The following is a 27898-nucleotide window of genomic DNA, read 5'->3' as shown; positions in this document are numbered from 1 at the left end:
TGGAAGTATGGATCCTGTTGATTACAAAGGAAAAGAAAAAGAGGGTCTGGCCCTTAATTTTGAAATGCTGTTCTGGCACCCCTTTTGATATGACACTCCCCCTGGATACCTCCCTGAGACTTTCCTGCTTACCCAGAATATGGACTAAATATGTATTACAACAGCAGGTCCTATTTATCAGGCCACTTGGGAGAAAAGGAGAGAGCAAGAAAGAGAAACATCCACACAAAGCGCAGGCTGACATTTCAATGTTAGTATGAATCCCATGTCACCTGCTAGGACTTGCGGTCTGTCACCAGAGACCCCAAACAGCTGGGCCTTTGTTTACTTCAGGCTGTCATGTAACAGGCCAATCACCCTCCTTTATAGATGGGACAAAATGCAGGGCAGAGAATATTTATTTTCTCTTACACTGGAACAGGAAACCTCCAATATTCTAGGATTCTCTCTGGCGTTTGGTCGAGTTTGGAATGTGGGAGACTCAGGAAGGAAGAGAGAAGGGCTCGATTTGTATGAACCTGAATATGCTGCAAAGAACATTCCAAAATAATCAGTGCAGGGAAGGTTAGTTTTGGCAAGAAAGATGGACATGTGAAGCTTGACATCCAAATGCCTCCACATCTCCGTAATACACCCTGGTAGTGGCACCAACTCTATTATTTCCATAGTCCAAATTTTGGCTGACATATGCATATTTTAAGCATTTAAGGATGTCGACATTAAATGGTGGCTTCATATGAGTGTGCCACCACAAATCAAGCACGATGCCTCCTTAGACACAACAGTTTTTCATGGATCATACATTCATGTGTGATCCATCTCTAAGTCTAAAGTAAGCATAAATCTTGATAGAACAGGGCCTGATAGGAATATTCTGGAACAAAAATAGGGTATTTAGCCCAATATGCCCTGAAATAGAAATAAGACATACAAATTTTTCCTTGGCTGGCAATCTTGTATTTATCAGCAAACTACAGGTTGAGCCTCCCTCATCCAGAATTCCAAAATCTGAAGTATTAGAAAAACCAAAACTTTTTTCATGGGTGGCTAAGATTGTGACAGCTTTGCTTTCTGATGGTTCCATGTATGCAATCTTTATTTCATGCACAAAATCATTAAATAATAATAATAATAATAATAATAATAATAATAATAATATATTTATATCCCATCTCTGTCAAAGAAACATAAGTGAATTTTCTGATTAGATTTAGGTCTCATCTCCTAGATATCTCATTATATACAATTATAGGTGTTCCAAAATAAAAGAACACACACACCAAAATCCAAAACACCTCTGGTCACAAGCATTTCAGATAAGGGAAACTCAACCTATACAAAAATTAAACAGGTGAATTTCTTCCTAGCACAGATGGGAAAATGTTTACTCATTTAAATGTCAGCATGCCAAGTTACCATTGGAAAAAACGCCAGGACCAAAGAAAATAAAAAAGCTGGCAAACTACACTGAAGTTACCAATTACCTACAAGAAACAACAATTTCTTTCATGTGGATTCCCCTACATCAGGCTCATTCTATCTGTCTCCACCCAAATCTATACAATTAGGAGTAACCACCATGATTTTAATACTCCAATAACAACAACATTAAAGAGGCCTCACAGTTGGACTCAGGGTCTGTCACAATTACACATCTGCAGACCAGAGCAGCAGAATTAACAAGGATTCTCTAGTGTAGCTTTCTATGACATGTGAGTATTTTTAGGCCCAAGTCTACACCCTCTCCCTTGATGGAGCTCTGGGACTTTTAAAACCCTTCCAATGATAAATGGAAAACTCATGACATAATATCCCACTCTGTGAGTTTCCATCTCTCTCAAGCAGCAGGGGGTGAGTAGCCAAAAGAAAACAAGGCCAAAGGCCCTTCATTTCCAAACAACCTAACAATTTGGAGTATAATATTCAAATTAGCAAGGATTAACTGTGTAGCAACCAAATGGCTACTTATTAACAAATCTGCAGAAATTAAGGATCACTGGCACCTCTGTGGAAACATGAAAATCAGCCCTTAGGAGTCTCTAACACATCATGCCCTCCCCCCATTTGACAGAGTATATGAATAAAAATATTTTGTTTATTTAGCATGCTTATATTTATTCACACAATCATGCATATTCATATTTTAACATTTTGTAAAGAAATAACACTGTTCAAATTAGAACAGTTTTATTTATGTAAATGTAATATATAACTCAATACATGGGTAAATTTTACACATAAAAATTTAAAGAGAACAAGGAGGTGGAGGGATCCTGGCCTCCAAGTCTCACTCCCACCCCCTTTGAGCAACTCTCACACACACCAAAGGGAGAACTACAGTTTTGAAATGCATCTAAGCTAGATGGTAAGAACCCAGGAATGTCTCAGGGATCTCTTTCTGCAATCTTTTCAGATCTGTATTGCATTGATTACAGTAAGTGGCTAGCAAGTTTTTTTTTTCTTTTTCTGACGCACCAACTGGCTTTTCCTGGTTATACCCCACTCTGCTCCTTTCATTATATTGGGGAGAAAGGCCTCTGCAAGTACTGTGTCCACCTCTTTTTGTGTTCACTTATTTCAGGATTATTTCAGTTTGGTCCAGTATTACCTGAGTTACAGACTGATTAAAAAGAAATATAAATTAAAATGCCCTTGGTGAGATCTTTATGCCAAGCTACATATGGTTTCAACTGATTGTGAAACATGAGTGTTCACTAAAATCAAATCAGATCCTTCAAGCCCTTTCTGTATAAAAACTAATAATGAGACTAGCAGCATACTGATAAGCCATGCTGTATGAGAACTCTATTAAAGAGCTTAGCTTTGCATTGTTGGCAAAGAATTTCTGTTTAATTCGCTGCTTTTCACATCTACCTTGAGTCCTATTAACATGTGGTAAACTGCATGGAAAAGCTATAATTAAGACTCTATACATACCAAGCACTGGGGCTGAGGAAAGACGAGTACACAGTGTTTTCTTACAATAAGCTTGATTACATTTGCAAAAGTTATAAAGACAGCACAAAGGATGCCACCAATGGACTTCACTGCCTATTCTTTCAACAGTTCTTTTGACCATTCTTTTCCACTATCCTCTAAGAACTAGGAGCAGGTAGGTTGAGGAAATGGGAGAGTGGGTGAAGAGACCTCTAAAAGAACAAATGGAAGCACAATGGCTGTACGCTTATCTTCTCTCTCAGAAATCTATAGTCAGAAGGATATCTGGATTAAGATCTGTTTACAAGCTCGCAGAAGTGTTCACAGATGTCCCCCTCCTTCACACAACAATGCTGTGAGGTAGATCGTGCTTAATCAGTGATTGAGACAAAATCTCTCAGGACTTTTTCACACGGGGAAAATTGGAAGGTTAGACTGGTGCCAATGCAGGGTCATCTAGGGCATTAGGGACATGTTTGCAGCTGCATTCCACATGACTCTGCACGCAATCAGAACAGACGTCAGACAGAATGTGAGGTGAATCAGGAAATAAGCAAATTCACAAAACTTCCGTATTTCCATTTCCATTTTGCTTGCAAATTCACTCCCTTCAAGTAATGGCAGCCATCTGAAAACCAAGCCTCCAGATGCCTCCTGTTCCCAGATTTTGCAGGGTCCCTTGAAGTGCCAGGAAGAGGGAGAAAACCCTGTTCTTAAAGGGATACACACACACACACTTCCCTCACCCGGCTGCTTTCTCCTTCCTCCTGCAGCCTCTAATTAAGGGATCAGCTGCTGGGAGAAGGCAGAGAGAGGACATTTTGGCATTCCTCCTGGATAGGAGGAAGAAATGGAAGGCATGTCCTGGAAAAGGAGGGCATCTGGGAGTATCAGCCCTCGCTTTCTCTCTCTTGTGTCTTTTTGTGTGGTTTTACAGAGTTTGCAAAGGGAAGCCTCATTCTGCCTTCCTCTGATACAGCTTCTGGGACTTCTGGGGCAAAGAGTTTTTTCCTCCCCATTTCTCTTCACTCCCTGGAGCATGTGGGTGTGTATGCCCTTGTGGAATTGACAGTTTGGAGCATGTGCAGAAAGTTATTTCTAAGGTAGCAATGGGGGTTTGTCCTCCTCGTTTGATACCCAAATTCACATTGGACCCTAAGTAATGTGCCTTTAACCCCTTGTTGTGCTCTTGTGTGTGATAACCGTTAGCAAATGGGCTTGCTTTTCTGGGAAGCCACCACTTTAACCATTTTCGGGATGGAAGCACATAGTTTCCTGTGTGAAAAGGTCCTCAGTGACTTTTATGGCTGGGGTGGGGGCTCAACCTGGATATACCCAGTCACAATCCAACACTCTAACCACTAAAGGTGAGCTAGCAAACCCAATTACAGTGCTGCTGGGGGCTAGTTTTGAAAATACCTAGTTTTCAGTAAAAACAAGGTGATGCTGTTACTTGATCAGGAGTGTACTTTCAAAGAATGTGAAGTGATTAAACAGAAAAGCCAAATAAATTTCTGTTTTGGTAATTACACAGCAAATACATTAAAAAATCATCTCCAAAAAGTCTTTGTCTGTTTAAAATGGGAGGGGAGTTTATGGTCTTACAGATGTTGTTTTAATGTTATTGTATTGCTATGTTTAATTTTAACTGTCGATGCATGTTTTTATGTATGAATGTTTTATAATGTTGTACACCGCCCTGATTATATAGAAGGGCAGTATAGAAATAAAATTTTTATTATTATTTATTATGTTAATGGACTGTAACTTCCTATCTACACAGCCAGTGGTGAGGAATGCCGGTGGCTGCAACTGAACAACATCTGTAGGGCCACACAATTCCCATCTCTGCTTTAAAAACTATCAAGTTTTATTTGGCATACACATTAGGGGATCAGAATACCTCTTCATCAGATGCACCTGATTCCAAATAAAACTCCACAGTCTCCAACACACTTTTTAAGAAGTGTAGCCGGAGTACTCTGTATGCTAAATACTCATTGCTGTTCAGCCAGTCAAACAGCCTCATTATAAACTGAGTCAAAACATCCAGAAATACAGCACAGATCACCACTGAGATTTACATGTCACTGTACACAGTACATCTTCTATATCTTTAGATTTACTCAACTGAGCAATTCATCCTTATACACATCCTCTATTGTTTTCTCAGAACCAAAATGCCTTTTCCTCTCTCTTTCTCACAGTATCTATGTAGCCAGAAAAGAGTGCAATTATGGCAATTATGGTAATAACAACAAATTCAGTTTAAGCCAGGCACCCTTCATACCTCATTGTTCCACAAAGCAGAATTCACTTGCTTCAAGCCAATGACAAATATCTGCTGTGTAGAAACAAATTGCCACAACTGCAGAATGGGTATTTGCTTCGCAGAGACACCATGTGCACGCTTATACATCCAGACCACAAATAAGGCATTCTTGTTTGCAGCTCTCAGCAGTATATATTATCTTGTCACAGTTAAAATTTGCTATCTGCTTGTAGCAACATTCTTTCTGTATTCATGGTAGAATTCTGACTTTTAGGAGCAAATAACAATGTGCCATATTAATAGCCGCACAAAACCAAGAATATCCTATGCCATACAGATTAATATGTAAAAAGCTGGAAACAAGTCCAACCACTTTCAGCTCACATAGGTTGTTGTGCTAAGGCAAAGGTAAAAGTAGATGTGCTGACCAAATATAACCTTATCTTAATGCAGATATGTCAGCTGATGCTGGTGCAAAAACTACTTCCAATTTACATCAGTTGACTTTTGAGTTGCATGCCTGATGCTCTGTCATAGTACTCACCCTGTGGTGATATCATCATCCTCAGTCATTGTCTTGCCCATTAGGTCACTGTCACTCATGTACCCAGACTTGAGATCGACGTCATCAGCATCAAGTGACTCTACAAGCTCCAGGCGAGAAATGTGGCTGAGCTTGCTGGGGCTGCGCATGGGCATGGTGTGGGAATAATGAGCTCGTTCCCCATGCATGTACCAGCTAGGAGTACCTTCTGAGCGGCAGCCCCCACCCACTGAAGGAGCATCCCCGGCCTGCAGACGTGGGCTGGACTGACCATAGCGCCAGGAGAGGGGAGAAGAACGATTTGACAGGCTGGACACGCTGCGGGGATTGGCTTCATCACTGTCATAACACGTCATCTCCAGTGAGCTGCAGGAATAGAGCACAGAGAAAGATATCAGGGATATAAGTGTAGAGAGAAGGACAGATTGTCTTATAAATCAAAACACCTAGAACAAAGATGTAATCAAAATCACAAGCCTAGGGGGTGTTCAACTGTACAATCAGACAGAGTAAAGTTTACACATTAAGCCTTAAGGTGAAGAGCAAGTTCAAACACCACTATACAGTTGTTTTTATGTTAATTTTCAGCTGTTTGCAAGATCCAGTACAGAACCAAGATCTTGGTTTTTCTAATATTTGTAAAGGAAGTAAGAATTTTAGTAAACAGAGCTCCTCTGACCACAGTAGATTTACAACAGTAATAGCTGAATCTCTTGTTCTTTCTACCCAAGTATTGAAATATGGGTGTTCTGTTCTATAGTGATCCTGAGAACTTTGTCTGTGTATTATTTGACACTCGTGCTGGATGTCAGAGTGTTAAAGACAGAAAGTAAAAAAGGCCAAAGGTACAGAAACACAGACAATATTGCTGTAGATGAGTATACAGTTAGTTTCAAATTGAAAGATAGCCTTCCATTCCACTTGTATGCAGATACAGGATAACTCACAGTGGTAAACGAAACAAAGTTTCTATCCTTTCAGCAGTTTCTATCTGATATGTTCTTTGATTGCCAAAAATTTTGTGGTTTGCCACAGAAAAAACATGATGCTAGATTGATTTTTTTAAAAATAAAAATAACAACACATTTTATTTCTTACCCAGCTCTCCAAAAGGCTCAAGGCAGGATACAACACAGATTAAAACACACAAATCCATTTGAACACATTGAGTGAAAGTACATAAACATAGGACACATTAAAACCAACCAACATAAAATTAAATACATTAATTTAAAATTCATAGTTTGAAATCTATCGGGTAGACCTGCCTGAAGAGAAAGGTCTTTAATACTATTTTAAATTCAGACAACATTTTAAGATGTCAAAACTCTCTTGTCAGACCACTCCACAGTCCAGGGGTTATAGAAGAAAATGTCGTCTAGATGATAGTTGCCAGTCTAATTCTGGCCGGTTGAAGTAAATGTCTCCCAGTGTATGGAGGTGTACTTGAATGTATGCGGTGAATTACACAGGAAGAAACAAGCCCATAGATAACCTGTACCCAAACCATGTAGGGCTTTAAAGGTAATAACCAATGTTTTGTACTTTGCCCAGAAACTAATTGGCTAACTAACTGAAGTTAGTTACTAACTGAAGTGAATTACTAACTGAAGTTTCTAAATTTGTTGAAAAGATTGCCCAGTGAGAAAGCATTGCAAAAATTCAGCCTTGAGGTTACTAGCATGTGCACTACCATCTTTAAGTCTTCCAATTCTAGAAAGGATCACAGCTGGCATATCAACCAAAGCTGTTAATATGCACTCCTGACTGTCACATCTATCTGGGCTCACATTTGGACAGACAAATCCAAGATCACTCCCAAACTGTGAACACAGTCTTTCAGGGGGGAGAGTGTGTGACCCATCCAGAACTGGCTGATACACCTTCAGCTCCAGAGAAGGACCCTTAATAGTAATCACCTGTTTTGTCTGGATTCAGTTTCAATATCTATTTTTCTTCATCCAGCCCATTTCCTCCTCCAGCATTTATTCAGAGGAGACACACTACCTTTAGCTAAGACTGTTTCTGAAGGTATGGAGAAATATACAGTGGGCCCTCTCCTTATGCGGGGGATCCATTCCAGATCCCCCCTGCATAAGGGAAAATCCACCTATGCTCTAGTGCCATACGAAATAATGGGGCGTGTGCATGTGGTGAAGTGGTGTGCGTGTGCCACGGGCACACACGCCATTGTTTTCCTCCTCCAAGCAGATTCCGTGTAAGCTGAAAGCCACGTAAAATGCGTCCGAGCATAGCACAGGAGCACTGTATTGGGTGTCATCATCGTACTGACAGCATCCGACTCCATGATTCTGGATGATCTCTCCCAGGGCTTTCATGTACAGTCAGCCCTTGGTATATGCAGGGGATTCACTCCGGACCCTCCCCCGCGTATACCAAAATCCGTGTATGCTCAAGTCCATTGTCCCCAATGGTGGCGCTCGTGCTTCTTTTAAACAAGATGGAAGATTCCTCACCCTGAGAAATGTGTTAATAAGATGTTGTGTTTGAAATCTAATTGCATCTCCTCCCCAAACAAGCAGCCACTTGTTTATATTAGTTTTCATTTGCAATGTTGATATATCATTTAATATAATAAAACCACTAAGCCAGCAGGGCTTTTCTTAGGAGATGATCACACAATCGCCTTTCTCACTGCAGTCACGGAAGTAAAATACTGTAAAATGGTAACACACCTTTTGTAGAGCAACCAGCATCACACCTCTTTCATTCTTGCAACAGGAATGCCCCCATCACATCCCTTTCCTGCCTCCTTCCCTTATGCCCTACACAGCATGCCTTTAGTGTCCCCACCCCAACTGTTTTCATGCAATTCTGGAGGTCTACAGCCACAATTCAAGTTTTTAAGAGTTTTCTAAAATTTAAATTGAGGCTGCAGAGCTCTGAAATTGTGTGAAAAACTGGGAATGACAACAACAACAACAACAACAGCAACAACAACAACAACAAGATTAGAGGGGCAGAGGGGGGGACACTGACACCATGAGACTGGCAATCACACAACTGCCCCGGGAATGACTTTTTGCACTGACATTATGCAAATGCCAGGTCATTCAAGGGTTTCCCCCATGAATGAAAAGGGACTGCTGTGGGATAGAACAGGGATGATTGTAGGGGGAGGCATCACATGATCAGGATTGCCAAAACCACTTCCCTCCCAGGGAAATCATGTTTCAAAAGCCGCATGTGGTAATCTTCTAAGAGTATTTTAAAAACACCTTCAAAGTTCAAACTCTAATCTGACCAAAAGGCCTAGGCCTCTTATGAGGAATCTATCAAGACTTTGCCTTATCTGTATTGAGATTACTGAGTTGTGCATTCATTGCTATTTCCATTGGTATATGATATTTGATTGTGCAAGTGTCAGAGATTCTTACTTGCTATTACCCTGTGTGGTAAATTGAGGAGGGAGATGATGGCCATGTAAATGCCTTCTGATAACTTCTGTAATTATGGTAATGCATGATCCACTACTCTTTGAAATGGAAGGCAAATACACTGACAATGCTGCCCTGTCAGTTCTTGAATTTATTTGCTTTGATTTTTCTGAAGACTAAATATATCTCCTCTTCAGTGCTGGCTTGTGCTTCTACTTTAATAATTTTAAAAGAGAGCAAACAGCAGTTCTCTCTCCCCCATCCCAACACACACACACTCAAATCCAAATACATTATACATTATACAAGAGATAAGGTTTCTATAAGACTGTTGTCTTATGAAGGCACTTGTGCATTTATCAAGCAAAGGTTAAAAAGCAGCCAGGGCAGATATTCACTTACTCCTCCAGATAACAGTCTGTGAAGTACTTCGATGCTTTACTTTATATGAGTACCCAGCAAGTTTACAATTCAGGTTTCCCTTCAAATCCCACTCACCATGACATGAAAAGCAGACCTAGAAACTGGTGTGTAAAAAGCATGACGGTATTATCAACACACCCGTACAGCATGTTGTGTTTCCATTACAAATAAAGGTAGGCTTGAGAGTTAATGGCCCTTGCTGATGCACCAGCTCCAAGGCATGCCTTTCATTTAGAACTGCTTCAATAAAAGCAGTTACTGGACATCAAATACAAAGAGATGATTAAAACCATATTTGGAATAGATTCACAGCTCTGGGAGAGATGGAGCTCAGCCTACGAAGCCCTGCAGACATGGTTTTAATAATTGCATTGATGCACAAAAGTTGTCTTATTAAACTGAAATTAAATGTGGATTTTGGCCTTTCAGTTCAGTGGGATGTCTTGCCAATGTTCTGCTTAGCATACCTCCAAGGCCATCCTCAGGTGGGAAGTCCTCCCTCCCACATTTTGATCTGTATCATGAGAAAGTGGCTGTTTATTTTTTTAGAATACCAAATTTTGTTAACCAAGAGATGAATCCTAGTACTCGAGGAAGGTAGGGCTCAGAAGTTTATCCCTCCCCAACCATTTGGTGTGCCTCCCCAACCTGATGCCCTCCAGACGTCATGACTTCAATTATGGGAAACAGCCAATGGGAGTCAGAGTCAAAACATCTGCAGGGCACCAGACTAGGGCAAGCTGCACACTGCAATACTGTTTAATTTTGATTCTACTACTGAGTCTTAGGGCCTAAATTCTCTAAAGGCACCAGATCCTGTCTGATCTTTGAAGCTAAGCAGAATGGGAGACCGCCAATGAGTACCAGGTGCTGTAGGCTATACTTCAGAGGAAGGAACTGCAAAACCACCTAAGTATTCCTTGCCTAAGAAAACCCTATGGAATTCATGAGGTCATCTTAAGTTGACAGGCGACTTGAAAGCACATACACACACACACGCAGTCTTATCTACTATACCAAGTAAAATTAATCACCAGCTTTTCTAAATAGTCTGTCTCGTGGTTGTTGTTTTTTTAAATGTCTGTGTCTCACAAAGAATTGCACATTCTGCATTTTTCGGAAGACAGATATGAACAACTGCTAGAGATGTGAAGCCCTAAGGAGAGAAAACTGACAAATTTGGCGAGAAGCAGGAAAAACATTTTTCTCCAAAGGCTTTTCCCCCAGTAAAATGGGGGAAGGGAATTATGAAATACTTTCTTTCAGGAAAATGGATAAAATATTTAAAACAAGGTGTTAAAAATATTTAAGGTATTTACTGCTCCAAAATAATTTATAAAAAAATATGTAAGAGGAAAACTTATGTAAGACCATGTACAGTATTAGACCATAAAAACCTCTAGGTCTTGGTTTCCTTTTCTCAGTCCTTTTCATAGAAATGAGATGATTATATCTGCTTGACACAGTGAAAAACTAGTGGAGATATTTTCCCCTGTTTTATTAATGTTTTCATTTCTTCTTTTTATTGTGATTTTCTTTCTTGGGAGGGAGTGTTGCTCTACAAACTAGCAAAACCAAAGGTTTTCCTTACAGTTCAGGACCTTGTAGCTCCATTTATAATAATAATAAAAAATAAGTTCAATTTGTAATTATATTCTGAAAAATGTGTACTTTTAATACATATGCAAAGGGATATTGTAGCACCTTTGTATCAGTCTCTGATTTTCTAGACCAACACAACTATTCATACTATGTCTTTGAATTTTAATACATAAAACCTGATAATTTTAATACATAAAAAATTATAATTTTGTCCAAGACCAAGTTATATTTGAAAGACAGCGTGGTGTGGTGGTTTGCGCACTGGACTCTGTCTCTGGAGACCAAATTTTGAATCTCTGCTTGGCCATATAAACCCACTGGCTGACTTTGGGCAAGTGACACTCTCTCAGGGAATTAACAGACGAGAGATATCCTGTCCCTGTCCCGTCATGTTCCTGTCCTTCCTGCACAATCACAGGAAGGACTTTTAGAGGGGATTCATGCTTATCCCATCCGGGAAGCACAAATGATGGCAATTGCAGGATGGACTTTCAGATGAAGTCGTGCAGATCCCATCATTATCCCGCTATTAACCTGTCATTAAAGTGACATTGGTCAGCATTTTCCATTCATGGAAATTTGCATTAATGCAATGCTGCTTTAACAACAGGTTAATGGCGGGATCGGTGCTACAATTTGAAAGCCTTTCACGCCATCACAGTCATGAATGGTTTAAGGACAAGATAAGTACGGAGGAGCGGTCTCGTCTCTATCCTGTCCCCGTGTGAAAATCTTCAGTCTCAGAGGAAGGCAAAGGCAAATCCCTGCTGAACAACTCTTTCCAAGAAAGTCCCACGATAGCTTCACCTTAGGGTTACGGTAAATCAGAGATTACTTGAAGGCACACAACAACCAATTATATATAATACATTTATAATTCCTAAAGTAATAAACAGTGTAATTAAATCTGAATAACACTCTATAGAGTGTTACAAAATGTATGCTTTTTCATCATTCCCAGATTTTTCTCTCTTCCACTCTGGTTGTTTAGTCTGCTTAGCATCACTGTGTAGAAGAATTCTAGAACACTCCAAAGTTTGCTCACTACTTTGTGAAGAAAATAATTACTTTGGTTTGTAGATTTCAAGAAATTCGAGCATTATTGGGTGCCTCCTCCTGGTGAAGATGCATACAGCAAGAGTATTCATTTATTCCTTTCTGGTAATTCCCACTTAGCAGGAATTCCACTGACTTACAGCTCCAGTCTGGCAAATTATTAAGGCATAATGTCTAGAACAGAATAGCACAACTTGTAAACTGGAGTGATTAGTTTTAGCAGTGCAGCACATACAAGAGCTGCAGCATTCAGAATGGAATAAATGTTACTCTTATATTGTTGTTCTGTCCTTCCAAGTTATCTCTGACATACAGCAACCCTAAAATGGAGTTTTCTTTGTAAAATTTGTTCGGAGGGGGTTTGCCATTGCTATCCTCTGAGACTGAGATAGTGTGACTTGCCCAAGGTCACCCAGTGGGTTTCCATGACTGAGTGGGATTTGAACCCTAGTCTCCAGACTCATAGTCCAACATTCAATCCACTAAACTACCTTATTAGCTCTCACTCTTTTTACACTGGTGTTGATTTCTTATCCTTTACTAGCAGCAACTTCTCAGAGTAAACCGTAATAGCAATGAGTTAAAAAGATTAATATAGTACTTAAATTTGAAACACAAAATGTCTTAAACTGTTTGAGAAGCCTGCCAAGGAAATGTAGCAAACTCACCAAAATATACTGCTCCCAAAATTGAAAAGGTATTCTTCTAATGATTTAAAGTTATTCTAATAAATTAAAATTTATAACTACCAATAACCCAGAAAAATGGCCAACTAATATTACACTAGTGTACAATAAAATAATACAGGAAACTTTCTGGCACAGATCTTTAAAAACTTTTATGGACTACAACTCCAGAATTGCCCACCCAGCATGGCCAGTAGCCATGTTGGCCAGCGAACTTTGGGAGCTATAGACCCAGAGTTATATCTGTAGTTTCAAAAGCTAGACAGTGAAGAAAGCTGACAGGATGAAAAATCAACTCATTTGAAATGTGCTGGTGGAGAATTCCGTGGATACCATGGACTCCTAAAAAGACAAACATATGGGTCTTAGAGCATATCAAGCCTGAACTTTCAGTAGAGGTAAAGATGAATAAACTCAGGCCGTCGTACTTTGGCCATGTCATGAGATGATATGACTCAGTGCTTGGCCAAGTGGTAGGCAGTGAGAAAAGATGGAGACTGTATCACAGGTGCTTTGATTCAATCAAGGAAGCCACAGCCCTGAATTTGCAAGACCTGAGAAGAGCAAGTGATAACTGGCACTCTTGGAATGGCTCATTCAAAGGGACACCGTAAGTCAAAGTTGTCTTGATGAGAAATAAAAACAACAAGAAAGTGCCCAAAAGGAACTTCTCTAAGCCTTGGCCTGACAGTGGCTTTCCAGGCGTTTAAAGAAGAGAAGCCAACATTTGCTAGGATCTGTTCGTTTTCTATATACAGAGACTTTTACAAAATGAATATTTAAAATATGATCCAACCCCAAAACCTACAGCCCAAAGTGGCAGAAAATTCCACTCTTATTAGTTGCTGTTAATGAATGTGCAGTTCTACTCCGAGTTTTAATGGACCCAAACAGACAGGCCAAAATAAAGCTGCGTCAGATCACTTTGGAGTTATGCTGTTTAAATGATGCATGCGTCCTCACAAGCTGTGCCAAAGCCGCACTCCAGTCTTAAGGACTAGAGTGTGGCTTTGGCACGGCTTCTGGCCTCTTAGGATGCATGCATCATTTAAACAGCATAACTCCAAAGTGACCCGAAGCAGATTTATTTTGGCCTGTCTGTTCGGGCCCAATGAGATCTAAATTTGCAAACATGTAAAGCCAAAGAGTGCAGGATAGGTCAAAGGTTGAATCATCATCAGGATGTTGTCTTACTAAATATATATTTTGTTCAACAGGCCTGTCTGATCTTTGCTTGCTTTTGACACCCTATGATTTAGCTTCAAATCACAGATTGCATTCTTCTGTTACATGGTTTAACCTTTAGGCAGAAGTGCAGGGTGTGGCAGATCATGCCTCAGAGCAATATGTTATTTTATGCACTGTATTCACACACCCAGTTGTTTGTTTTGTATAAAGGAACTTCCTCAATAATTCCAGCCCACAAATTATCCTATATTATATCTCTAGCTTAATAGTGGCTTAGACATGGTATGGGGAACATGTAGCCCTGTAAAAACTGTTGGACAGCAACTTCTACCATACTATGCTATACTGCCTAAGGCTGCTGGGAACTGTAATCCAACAACAATATAGACAGTCATATATTTCCCCACCCCAGACTTATACGGACACTCAGAAACTGCCTAGAGTAAAACCAGCACAAAGAGATTATATGTAAGGTCACCAGAGATTTTGTTGAAGCAGTCCTTTGGGGTTTTTCTTTTTTAAGGATGAAAGATGGAAAATTTAGAAGATTGCTACTGTTTCCACTGCAGTAACCTATCAGGAAATAAACATAAACTGACAAGACAACTATTCAGTTGGAAAGATAAATGGGAAACTGTAATTAAGAAAGTGGAAAGTAAAATGGGGTATGAAGAAGTAAAAAATATAATGAATGCTATTTTCCACATCTCCGATAATGATTGTTAACTTGATTGGAATGTATTTCCCTCAATGCTGTTTTGGGGAGGGGGAGAGGGGAGAAAAGTATATTATGAAATGTGGATTGTATAATTTGTATTATTTACTGTGTAATAAAAATTAATTTGTGGAATTTTTTTAAAAAAAGACAACTATTCAGTAGTCAAATGGTATTTGCAAACCAGGAGACTGCCTCAGATAGGTAGAAAAGCTGTGGGTTTTTGTTTGTTTGTTTTGTACACATCTTGTTCCCTGACATACACACCACTAGTTCTTGACAAGTTGTTAAATTCTGGGCTATACTTCAGAATGCTGGCCATTTATTGAGATTGCATTTAAGTAAATGCATCTCCTTACCATAACAATTAAATAAGTAAATTCACATATGAAAGACAGAAGGATAAGCTAAGACCAATGATTCCCAAACTCTGATCTTCCATTCCCAGAAGCCTCAGCCCTCTTGGTCAATGATCTCAGATTCTGGGAGCCAAAATCCAAAAGACCTAGTAGGCCTTTTTGGGAACTGCTGCATTAAACATTAGGCATAATTAGACAGAAGGATTAGCTAGGATATTTCTTTCCAATGCATTATATTTCTGTGTGGAGGGGATTTACAGTAGGGGGATGGTTCATCCCAGGCACAGAATTGCCATCTCATGAGGACCAGACCTGATTTTCAGGGAGGCAACAAATGACAGGTCAAATTAGAGTCTAGCTAGTTTTATTTCTATACTTCTTTCCTGAAATGACTGCTCTCAAAGTGTATCTGCAGCAGAAATAAACATAGCAATATTCCACAATCTATTTAGTTCATTACCAAAAAGAATAATCAAGACTATCAAAGTCACAAAACAATCAGTGCAATAATACCCTCAGGATAAGCAACAAATACCATAATGGTAGCATTAAAAGGCAATTTACATCTCTTTTGCCCAAATCAGCCTAAACACATTCCTTACAGAAAATGGGAACAGTTAACTCTCAGGATGTTGTTGGTTTGCAACCTCCATCAGCCATAGCCAGCATGGGAATCTAAAAACATCTGCAAAACCATTCATTCCATGTGCCAGCTTCACAGCCATTATTATGTATAAGGTGGCAGCCCATGCTTCTTCCTGTCACTGGATCACTTATGTCCAATAGCCACTCAGACTACCTTGACTATAAGGTAAAAGCAGCAAATCATGATCAAACAGTATTATGACAATATCCATCCCAGAACAGGTGAAAGGAACAGATGTGCCTGTGCCCCATGCACTTGCAAGAGCTCACAATGGCAGTGCAGAAGCTTATCATACTATTGGGCAGCAAGGATTATTGAAGTGAATGAAACTCTTGTACTCATACAGCTATTCTCACTTCTCCTCAACTCTAATACCTTGTTGTGCTGTGCACAGTTTGTCCATGCACCTGTTCTGTCCAGTTGGTTTGGAACCCCAACCGAGCTCAATTGGCAGGCCTTTTGAGTTTTATGTGTATGGTAGCTGTGGCCAGCATTTCCAATGCATATATTAAATTTGCCTCTCTGCTTATTCTCTGTCCTTCCTGTACAGTGTCAGTGCCTTGCTTGGTGTACAAGGCTCCATCCCCCCCCTCCCCACACTGCAAGTATATGCAATATTGTTTCAGTACAAGAGACTGGACTTAGAATTCACCTTCATGAAAATTTTGCAAACTTTGACTGGGGGTGGGGGTGTCTCAATTTTAATGGGGACAATGAAGAGTCTGAAACTCGACTGATATCTTCTGCAATCTGAGAAAATAAAACTAAATTTAGGGTTGAAGCAGATTGGCTGTAATTACCAGCTTCCCAGCAATTTGGGGGCATGGCATTTAGACGCTGCACACTCTTAGGACACCTGGAAGTGCCTAGCTGCCCAGATGTGGGCTGGCTTCCAGGCGCTTTGGCAGCATGGCGTTTACACGCTTCACACTGCAAGAGCATCATAAAGCAGTGGCAGGGCTGGGAAAAGCTGGCTTTTTGCCACTTCTTTTTGGGCTGGTGAAAAGGTGGATTGGGGATACAGTATACAGTTGCCATGGCCCAAATCCAGTTTTCACAGGGACAATCTGTTTCACTCTCTTGTTTCTTTGCTTATCTTCCACATGACTTCTTAAACATATATTGTTATACCTATTGCCATTCTACATGATGCCTCCATTCCTTCCTAAACTGCAACCACCTCAGTCTATTCTAAAATATTTATTCAACATAGTTTACTCACTTCCCAGCCATGTGCATTAAACACTGCATTCTACATAAATGCAGCATGTTTAACAGTTGTAGTTGTATCTTACTGAAAAATTGTTTCTTCTGTATGTTGATTCTACATGCCCACAGAGAATTATATGTTTTCACCTTGTGTCTGCCTAGGCATGATTGTCAAGTTCCTCTGTCATATAAAGAGAACATGAAGTCTTAGAACTGTGAGAGGGATGGAGTGGGAACCTCCAATATGGCAAGCTAGCTGTATCTGACATCTGATACTCTTGTCCCTATCGCTCGCTTCTGCTTGCTTCTACACATTTTGATTAGCACATTATCTAGACATTAATCCAATTCAATTCAAATCCAAGTAGATGGGCTTAAATTTGTGTCTAGCTGTGTTTCAAAATGTTATTTCCTGGCTACTGGAAGGAAGTGACCTTATTTCTTTGGGGTATCTTAACTTTTCCTGGACAGTGAATTTCTCATATACATCTAGTGCAGCCATAAAGATTTAGGGAACAGAGTGAAGAATGGCAGAAACAGTGCAACAGATTCTCCCAATACAATCTGGGATTAACAGTCCAGATGTCTGAGAGGAGAGAGATAGTGGCCCTGATTGCACAAACCAAATAAAACAGCCTGGGCATCTTACTGGCATCACTGGGCATCTTATTCTGACCTCAAAGTGAAGAATGTGCCACAGTGGTGGATGGGGGTAGGTGGCATACATATCAAACAGCCGCATCAGAATGGGTGGAGGTCAGCCACCAGGGCTGCTCCCAGAGTATCCTGGCCCTTCCAGGCACAGGAAGACTTGTGGGAGTCACCATGTTTTTGTGCTGTTGTCATGTTCAGTTTCTGAGACCACCAAACATTTTAGTTAAATGAGAAAAGGAGCAAATATGGCTGACTGTAATCTTGCACTGACCAGTTAGGCCTATTCAGTGATAACAATCAAGAGCACTCAAAGCAATGCAAGCAGATGGAAAGATACAAAGATGTATACATGCAACCTATGTCAATGTGTTTGGCTACTGAATGTTGGGAACCAGACCATTTTTCACTGGGTTCAATAACTAGATTGTCAGGCTTAGGCCAGGAAGTTCTAGGTTCAAATAACTGCTCAGCCATAAAATTCCCTTTGTAACCAACCTAATGTACATCTCAGAGTTGATCCTAGGCAACCTGGGTAAAGGGAAAGATAAAATGCAATGAATGGATGGATGGATGGATGGATGGATGGATGGATGGAAACCTGACAGGCATGGACACAAACAGTTCATGAAAGCCATAACACATTAATTAGTCTTTAAGGTGTCACAGGATTGCAAACTGTTTTTGATGGACTTGAATGTGTTCAATAGAAGCAGCATGAGGCCACACCTATGCACAAATATTTGCTGGCACCACTGGCCTCTACATATGCTGATTTGCAGAACCCACACTGTGAAGCAAGCTCCCCACTTCTTCTGTGTATTCTGAGTTGGCCTTCCCCAACTTTTCCAAGCAACTTCTGCCTTTTACCTTGTTTTCCCTCTTGGCTAGCCTAGCTCTCCCAGCATTAGACTTCCTCTGTGAACAGCGAATGCCTTGGATTTGCCTCAAGAAGCAATCATCTCCCCTGGTCTAAACTTTCCACATTCAGTGAAGCAAATCAACTGGAAGCAGCCCAGCACTCCTCCCTTGCTGGAATCAGTGCTACAGTTACTCATCTGGGTGGGGTTCATCTGGCAGCTCCCAACCTTTATGGAATGGGGCAGGCAGCATGAGTCTCTCGTTCTGCTGCATCATGTACACCAGAATCCTTTTGGAAGGGGGTTAAAACAGGGAAAGAAGGAGAAAGATTAGCAGAAGTGGACCAGAGGGGAGCATGCTGTATTTAGAGAAGCAGCCTATTATTATATGCAGCTGGCTTAGTATTTATAAATTGTCCATACTCAGCATTAATCTCTGGGTCTTGGATGACTCTAAGTAGTTCTCAGTAACTTGCAACCCAAGCTGGGGGTAAGAGGAAGTAAAAGGTAGCACTGTGAGAAATGATCTGAAGTTATGCTGTCAGAAACAGAGATCTGATTGCTAGAAGTCTTGACATCCCTATCTGAGATTCTATTATTGTGAAAGATCCTGTTCCATTTCCTTATCAATTTCCTAGGGAAAACTCAAGATGTGGTTTAAGAGGCCAGGAAGAGTCAGAACTAAGCAGCAGTAAACAAAGAGTGACCCTAGTCCTCTCCTTCCTAAGGACTAAGTGATTGACAGCCTGATCACAAATTCCATGTGCTCATTCACCAAAGCAAATTGCATGAGGTTGGGGAATGAGCTCACTTTGCCAGCCGAGCTCTCCTCATCCACCCAACAACCCAATTACAATGTGTGTATGTATATGAGAGAAAGAGAGAGAGAGATCACCATGTGGTTTGTTCACGGGAGGTCCAAAAAGCTGCTGTCATTACATTAGCTCACTTGGACAGTGGAAAGCCATGGGGAAATTTTTATTACAAGACGCTACTGCCAATGTCTTGGTCTGAGGAATGAGGGTGGGGGTCAAGAGTGAGGCTTTGCTGAGATAGTTCCACAATATGGCACCTTTTGTGTTTTTCCCCCCTTAAAGGAACAAGACACCCTTTGAGATATAAAATACTATATCTCTCTCAAGTTACCTACACCACTCAAAGATCTTAAAAAGGGTAAACAAAACTAACTCTGCTAGTAAGACGTTAAGGACTCCAGGAGCATATTCGGGACTGTTTTAAACCAAATACAGTAGTCTCAAGATAATACTGATTCCTTTATGCATTTTTACGCATAACACAGTTATCTTTCTGAATATCCTAGCAAATGCTACCAGGTGTTTGAAGGGGTCCTTTGAAACAGAAAGGACACACATAATACAAAACAAAAATTTTGGGAGGTTAGTCATAACCCAGAACCTAAGGCCCCATACAGACAGGCCAAGATAAAGCTGCTTCGGGTCACTTTGGAGGTATGCTATTTAAATGATGCATGTGTCCTAAGAGTCTGGAAGCCACGCCAAAGTCATGATCCAGTCCTAAGGATTGGAGTGCAGCTTTGGCACAGCTTCCTGACCCTTAGGATGCATGCATCATTTAAACAGCATACCTCCAAAGTGACCCGAAGCAGCTTTATTTAGGCCTGTCTGTATGGGGCCTAAGTCTCAAATTAAACACATTCTTCTTTCAGTTGCTTTGCTCCATTTGTTTTTATTAACTGGCCTCAGCTCGACTTTGACTCATGACAACCCTCTATAAGCACACTTATTTAAATAAAAATATGTGTATACTCTCAGAATTCCTGCCTTCCAGGAATTTTACTTCAGACATTCTGAATTATATGTCCACTCCATCATAATAAGTTAGCTTTCTTTAATTCTTTCATTTTGGATATCTAGGTTTTTAAAAGAAATTCATATGCATATGCTATTGATGCACTTTTTAATTCCTTCCATATTAATTTTTCTTTTCTTTGCAGGTAAGCTGTGCATGTGATTGAATGCATTAAAATGTGTTGTTGTTTTTTGAAAAAGTGCATCAACAGTCTTTTTACTGTACTTAACAAAAATATAGCATTTAAATTTTACTATTCGTCTCATTGTAGAGTTTACTTCAACCTTTTTTGTTCAGCCCTCCTTGCTCCCCAGATACACTGGAATGTCTGAAAAGTCCACTCTAACCCTAACCCTAACCCCACTTTTTCTCTTCAGCTTTATACTTAATTTAAATGTGAATTAATGGGGTTTGAGGTATTAAGTTACAAGTTAATGGTCTTGCAAACAGAGCAAGTCAGCATGATATAGTGGTTTGGGTGTTGGACTAGGACACTGGGAGATCAGAGTTCAAATCCCTGCTCCTCCATGGAAATCCACTAGGTGGTCTTGGTCAAGTCATATTCACTCAGCCTCAGAGGAAGGCAAGGGCATACCTTCTCTAAACAAATTCTGCCAAGAAAGCGCCATGATATTCACCTTAGGATCACTGTAAATCAGAAATTGCTTAAAGGCACACAACAATAGCAGATTACAGTAATTCTCTATAAACAAGCAGAAGGTCAGTACAATGGAAGCTGATCTATGAAAGCTTTACTGAACAGACAGAAATTGACCCTGCCCCAAAAACACAGCCAAGAACAATTAATAAAAACCTATTCAGCTGAAGAGTGAATCATATCTTGTTACAGCTAGGTGAGTAGTGAAAGGCAGTAGAAAAAAAGAAAGAGACATGTCATCCAGCAGACATGTAGTACATCCCACTCATTTTACTGAGAGTACCCTCAAGTGTTAGTTGTTAGATCTCATATACCACTGTCATTTATAACAAGTCTTGAAAGTACAGGAAGCCCTCATTTTTCGATAACTTGCTCTTTTGATACTTGTAATTTTTTTGATTATTGCAAAGAAGGCACAGATGCTGCTGGGGAGTGTGAATGCAATGAAGAGTCCACCTTTCATCAGTTCTTCTTGCCTACGAAGCTTGCTTGGGACCACTTCTGCACAGTCCCAAAGCTTGCACACAGAAACAGCAGATACCTCTTTGAATTTATGGAATTTGTGTAAGTTGCAAGTGTGGAAAGAGTGGGCTTACATCAGTTCTTTTTCCCACAGAGGTTCCCTTGTGACAGCTCACATTCCCACAGACACACTACAGTGCACCAGCGCCATATGAGGGCTCACCATATGTGGATTTGAGCTTACGAGAATGGCTAGCCCTAATATGGGGAATGGGGCATGAGCCGCGGGGACACACCCCATTCAAATGAATGGGACTTCATCATATGCGGCATTTGCCTTATGTGGGGGGTGGGTCCGGAACAGATCCCCTGCGTAAGACAAGGGTGCACTGTACTTCCAAAGTGAACTGGGAGGGGGGAGGTGGCAAGCCGATTATGGAGTCTTGACACCTTTTTTCACTTCTCAACTCACTTTGCAAGCACTGCATCCATAGCAGTTCAATCCATTATGTTTCTGAGACTGAGAAGAAGTGGTGTGGGAGGCAGTGGCACCACTCGGGGGGGGGGGTGTCCTCAAAGGCCTACCTTTTGGCAGAAACAGGCTTTGGCATTCATCTGCTTCCCTTTAAAAGGCTTTAAGAGATGGTGGTAGTGAGGGGAAGCTCAGTGTGAAGAGAAAGGAGTGGCCCCAGAATTGTTTAAAATTCAGAACTAGTAGCATTTCATTCAGTGGTATATGGGAATTATGATTTACAAGTAAAATTAGTACAAAAAAGCATTACTAAGGTTTCCACATGGTGTGAAATGAGAGGAGGTCAATGGAGGGGGATGAGTTACCACACCAGGTGACACCAACCCTAGTGACGCCACTGATGGGAGAAGAGGATGGGGTGAAGAGGTTAATGGACTAGGAAGGGTTTTTAAATCTGGTTGAGGGGTCATGCTAGAAAGCTGGAAAGTTAGTGATAGGCTGGTACTCCTGGAAGGATAGGAGCTTGAGAAGAGGATTGGAAGGAAGAGGAGTGGGGTGGGGAAGAATTTGTGGTTATATAATACAGTACATAACACATGTGTTATTAAGCTTTAGCATTAGGGTTGCCATAGCTGAGGACCTCCAAACCGGGACAAATGTAGGACAAGGTTTTAAAATGTAGGACATTTTTTTTAAGGTCCTACATTTTTAAACCTTGTCCTCCTTCTCCTTCCCGGCTTGGGAGGAAGCCTCGGCCTGCTCCCAGGCCGGGAAGGAGCGTGGGGGCCGCCTGTCATCGCGGCAATCGCCGCGATGACAAGCGGCCTCCTCGGCCTCACGGAGGCCTTGGAGGACCCTGTGGCCGGAGCTCCGACCACGGAGTCTTCCAAGGCTTCCCTGGGGCTTGGAAGACGATGTCTCCCAGGCAGCCTGGGAAGCCTGGGAAGGGGCTCCGCAGCCACAGAGCCTGCTCCAAGGCCTCCCTGGAGCGTGGGAGACGATGTCTCCCAGACAGCAGGGAGGCCTGGGAAGGGGGGAGCAGGGCGCCCACGATCGCGGCGATCGCGGACGGCCCCCACTCCCTTTCCCGGGCCTCCATAGAGGCCGGGGAGCAGGGAGCAGGGCACCCGCGATCGCCGCGATTGCGGGCGGCCCCCACTCCCTTTCCCGGCCTCTGTGGAGGCTTGGGCCTCCATAGAGGCCGGGAAGCAGGGAGCAGAGCCAGGCCGCCTCCCTCGTCAATGGAGAAGGCGACAAGGCAGCAGAAAAGGGCCTTGCCGAGTTGAGACCCTTTCCTGCTGTCAGGCCGCTTCCCTCGCCAGCGGAGGAGGCCAAGCAGGGAACGGAGGCGAGGCTCCTTTCCCTGCCTGGCGTCCGTCGTGTGTCCCGGGGGTGGGGCCAAACCGGGGCGGGACTGTGCGGACCCGCCCCAAACCGGGAAAGTCCCGCCCTCAGGCGGGATATGGCAACCCTATTTAGCATGAATGCAAATGTGATATCTAGTGTGTTAAGCTACATTTTTGGAGGCCCAAATGCATCTGCAAGCTTAAAAAAACCACTTCCAGTTTCTGACTATGGCTACCAGTCAGGACACATCCTAACTGCATTGGCATAATCACATTACCAGGATATCTAGGCAAGAAATACAAATCAACCAATTTATTTAAAATATCTTGTGCTTGTCAACATTAAGTTCTTTCTGTTAGTGCCACGAGGGGCTGAGCTTGTTTGAAACATTTTTAAAATGGTTGCTGGTTATTTACATTGCTCATTAACTGTTACTTTTTTTTTAAAAAAAAATCATGGTTCAGGGTTCATTACGAGCACATTGTTTTTATTACTTTAAAAAACACTTTGAAAATAAAAAATGGTTTAAATTTTTTTCATAAGGTTTTTAAAAATCACTCAAAGGGTCTTTTTTATACTGCAAGAGAATAAAAGAGTATTTTTTTATTTTTAAAAAATCATAGTTTTAGGAGTGAGTGACAACTGAGTTTTATTGATACTGTTCAGTACATTGTTTTCCAAAAAATAATGCTGTTTACTATTCCCCAAAATAATATAGTAATAATAAGGGAGCAAGCTTGTTTTCTGCTGCTCCAGAGACTAGGACTCGGAGCAATGGATGCAAGCTACAGGAAAAGAGATTCCACCTCAACATTAGGAGAAACTTCCTGACAGTAAGGGCTGTTGGACAGTGGAACAAACTTCCTCAGAGTGTAGTGGAATCTCCTTCCTTAGAGGTCTTTAAACAGAGGCTGGATGGCCATCTGTCGGGGATGCTTTGATTGAGAGTTCCTGCATGGCAGGGGGTTGGACTGGATGGCCCTTGTGGTCTCTTCCAATTCTATGATATAGGTAACACTTGTAATGCTGTTGCTTGCAAGCTCTAGGGGCGGGGAACAGGCAGAAATTGCTCAGTATGAGAACCAGAGGGATCTTTCTGGTGCAATCAGCATGCTGGTTTTAGACCCCAAAATGGAAGATCAACTCTGGTCTAGAACAGAGGGAACTCAGAGGCCTCACCTGTGAGTTACTTGGGAGCCCCGCAAGCTGGACATGGTCTCTTCCAGGTTCTGCCGAAGGTCCAGTACATTCTGCACTGTCCTCTTTCTCTGGGATTCAGGATCTGTTAGAAGAAAAAGATGTCAGTTCCACAGTGAACTGTGAAATTAAAACATGGCACCCAGTATTACTGCAAGTTTCCCCAGTCCTTTTAGGGTTCCTACCCCACAATCCACAGAATCTATACTTCTGGAAAAAGTATACCTTCGCAACAAATAAATACATAAATACATAAATGCCTAACTTCTACAATTTTCTTTCCGCCAAAGTTAATAATGTGTATACGTCTCTGTGGGCATGCACATGCCCACACATGGGCATGTGTGACCATGTGGTCAAGTTAACAAAAGTTATCAATGAGAAAGAACACTCAAGCTAGGAGACGCTGCAGCCATTTGCTTTTCCCTGAATCTACTGGGAAGGGCAAGATTCTATCTCTCCTCTCCTCCCCCCACTGTCCCCACTGAGTTCAATGAGTGAAAATTACTTTTGGGCTTTGAACTCAGTTGATAACAATGAAATATGCAGAGGACAAAGTGTGAAAGGAGGAGGCAGTGGCAAGAGAAACTAGAATACAGTACATTAAAAAGTGGAACAACACAAGATTAATCGGGACCATCCCTGCCAAACTGGGTCAGTTGGCGGGTTTGCACTCATCTTGAGGCATAGTCTACATCTGTGACCCATTTATTCATGAATGCTATTTCTCTGCAGGTATCTGTGTCACCACCACACAACATCCCTCACTTTATCTCTCTAAGGCTCCAAAATTGTGAGAAACCTCTCTGGGAGATTGAGTATTTCTTTTCTTGGCCTTTGGCCAATGAGAAAATGGGAAAATAGTAAACCTAGGTAAATAAAACCAGTAAGTGTTTGGGTATAAATTTCATTCCCACATGCATGAACAAATAATTCAGGAATATTCTCCCTATTCTGCAAGAATATGAGTTTTTTTTTTGGCATAATTTTCCAGAGCTATTCATACTTCAGGACTTTGCTGTGGAAAATCATTTTCATTTGAAAATTCATTTGAACAAGGAAAATTCCTTGTGAAGAAAAGCAGTATTTTTTACACTGGGATGAGTGCATTTGCCAACACACATTGCACACTTTGCAAAAAGTTTTTTGTTGAGAAAATATTTTCGTGCCCAAACCACCTTTTCTGTACAGGAAAATACATGTATTTGCCACAAACAAATTTTCCCCAAATAAGCCTGAAAGTAACAAAGATCTTGCAGCTGTTTTTTTCTTAGTGGGGTGTTGAATATCAACACACCTTTTTTCAGAATACAAATTAATGAGTTATTCTCTATCCTTAGTAAGCAAAAACACTTTCTAATGCAAGAGTGGGCAAAGATGGGCCCAGGGCGGTTTTTTCAGGTCCTCATGGTAAAAAGTAAAATAATCACAAGAGTGAAGACAAACAACCACCCAAAGGGAAGGATTTTTCTCGTACATCAAAGGAATCACAGACAGAATAGGAAACTGATAGGAAAACACAACCACAAATGATCTACAGACCGACAAGAAAATCCAGCAAATGCTGCACTCACTGAAGAACAAGAGAGACCCTCTCATACCATACAGCTATGAACAAGTCTACACATGGACCACCAAATGCAGCAGGCAGTCAAGGAACTGAGACGGAGACAGATGGACCAAGTGGAAATTCAGCAAAAGAATTTCTATCCCTCATTAATTTGCCTGTTTTTCTCCTTACAAGCTTTTCATACAGCTTTGGCAAATCCTGGGCTGAAGTAGTTTGCAAGTTTTATGTTTTTCAGAAATGTTTCTATACTAATTTATGGGCTGAAAAATTTAGGGAGATGTTTTAGGGAGAGGAGAAAGACCAAAGGGAAGCTACATGACATGCAGACTGTAAGTATCAGTGCCATGTGAACACAGGCAGTCAAGCAGCAGGATCAGAGGCTGAGAAAATTGCTTTGAGGAGTGGGTAGGGGAAGGTGCTGCAACACCCAGAACCTCCAGTGGCCACGATGGGTAGGGAATTCTGTGCATTGTAGCCCAAAAAAAAAAATTTGTCACAGGCTTGGAAAGACTGCCTGCTCCCACATAAGCATGTCTGGAATTGGGATAATCAGCATCCTGAGAGAACAGTAAGTACATAGGCAGGGCTTTATGGCAATGACAACCCAACTATGGAACTTCCTCCCAGAGACTATGACTCTGGAGACCAGGGTTCAATTCCCACCTCAGCCTTGAAACCGACTGGGTGACCTTGGGCAAGTTACACTCTCTCAGCCTCAGCGGAAGGCAACACAAGCTCCTATGAACAAATTTTGAGAAAGAAAAACCCATATAGGATTACCTAGGATTGCCATAAATCAGAATGGCTTATAAAAGTACATATCTCACATGCAAACACACACACACACACACACAGAACTGAAGGCAATTTACACAAGTTTAGACAAATACAGGTTAAGATACAATGTAAAATATTACTGTTAAATTGGAACTAAAATATTTATAGAATTAAAATAATTTAATATATATCCATTAGATGAAAAATAAAATTAATACTAGTAGGCACACTATTAAAAACCCTTCCTTATAAACTATTTGCCAGAATAAAACATTTTCACTTGCTAATGGAAGGACAACAAGGAGGGAGCCAGTCTATCCTCCCTAGGAAGGGAGTTCTTGGAGCAGCCATCAAGAAGTATCTTGTGTGTTCTCATCTGTGCTCTGAGGATAGGTTGACCCATAGAAGGGCCTCCCATGAAGATCTGAAACCCAGGCAGGCTCAATATGAGCCACACTACTATATGCATCTAAGACTGTACTTAGTCCTTAAAACAATGGTGCATTTCTTATTGTTTTTGGTGTGTGTCTGATTTTTGAACTGTTTTAAAGATTTTTTTTTTTACTTGCTCTATTTGTTTTTAATTGCCATTCAGTGTCTTGGGAGCCCTGATGGGCTGAGCTACAACAATACTGTACTAAATGTTGTTTTTTTAAATGTTTTCAGCCTTTGATCAGGATATAGCACAACTGTTTGTCAGCAGAGATTATAATATGCTGCTTATCCAAAACATCTCAAGCAGCATGGAACCTTTTCCAGTGCTGAGTAGCAGATGTGGGAGGGCGGAGGTGAGTTCAAACACAAAAAAGTTGTCTGTAAAGTGAATTGGATTATATATCTGGAAAATTACAGTAAATACTCTATCCTATGTGTCACAATGCGGGAGGCAAGGGTGTACCATAGCCACATGGCTGATCCCAAATTTTAGCCTGTAGATCTGTTCATCACTCAGCAGAATGAGAAAAATCATACACTATTATCTAAAAAACCCTCTGAAAAACAATTCTCATCCTACCAGAGGACATCTGGTGCCGAACGG

General features: G+C 41.1%; 1 protein-coding gene across 10 annotated transcripts in view; it reads right to left on the bottom strand.

The window, feature by feature from the left end:
• NAV1 (neuron navigator 1) overlaps positions 1-27898 on the bottom strand; it is a 416170-nt gene that overhangs the window by 147820 nt on the left and 240452 nt on the right. For all 10 annotated transcript variants that reach the window (XM_042462102.1, XM_042462105.1, XM_042462106.1 and 7 more), the window contains 2 exons: positions 24495-24597; positions 5754-6119 (listed from right to left, as the gene is read on the bottom strand). In XM_042462102.1, the coding sequence (XP_042318036.1) occupies positions 5754-6119; positions 24495-24597 (469 nt within the window). The remainder of the gene's footprint in view (positions 1-5753; positions 6120-24494; positions 24598-27898) is intronic.

Source organism: Sceloporus undulatus, chromosome 4, assembly GCF_019175285.1.
Source record: "Sceloporus undulatus isolate JIND9_A2432 ecotype Alabama chromosome 4, SceUnd_v1.1, whole genome shotgun sequence".
NCBI lineage: Eukaryota > Metazoa > Chordata > Lepidosauria > Squamata > Phrynosomatidae > Sceloporus > Sceloporus undulatus.
The sequence above is the reverse complement of the archived record's forward strand: the minus strand, read 5'-3'. Positions and strand labels throughout refer to the sequence as shown.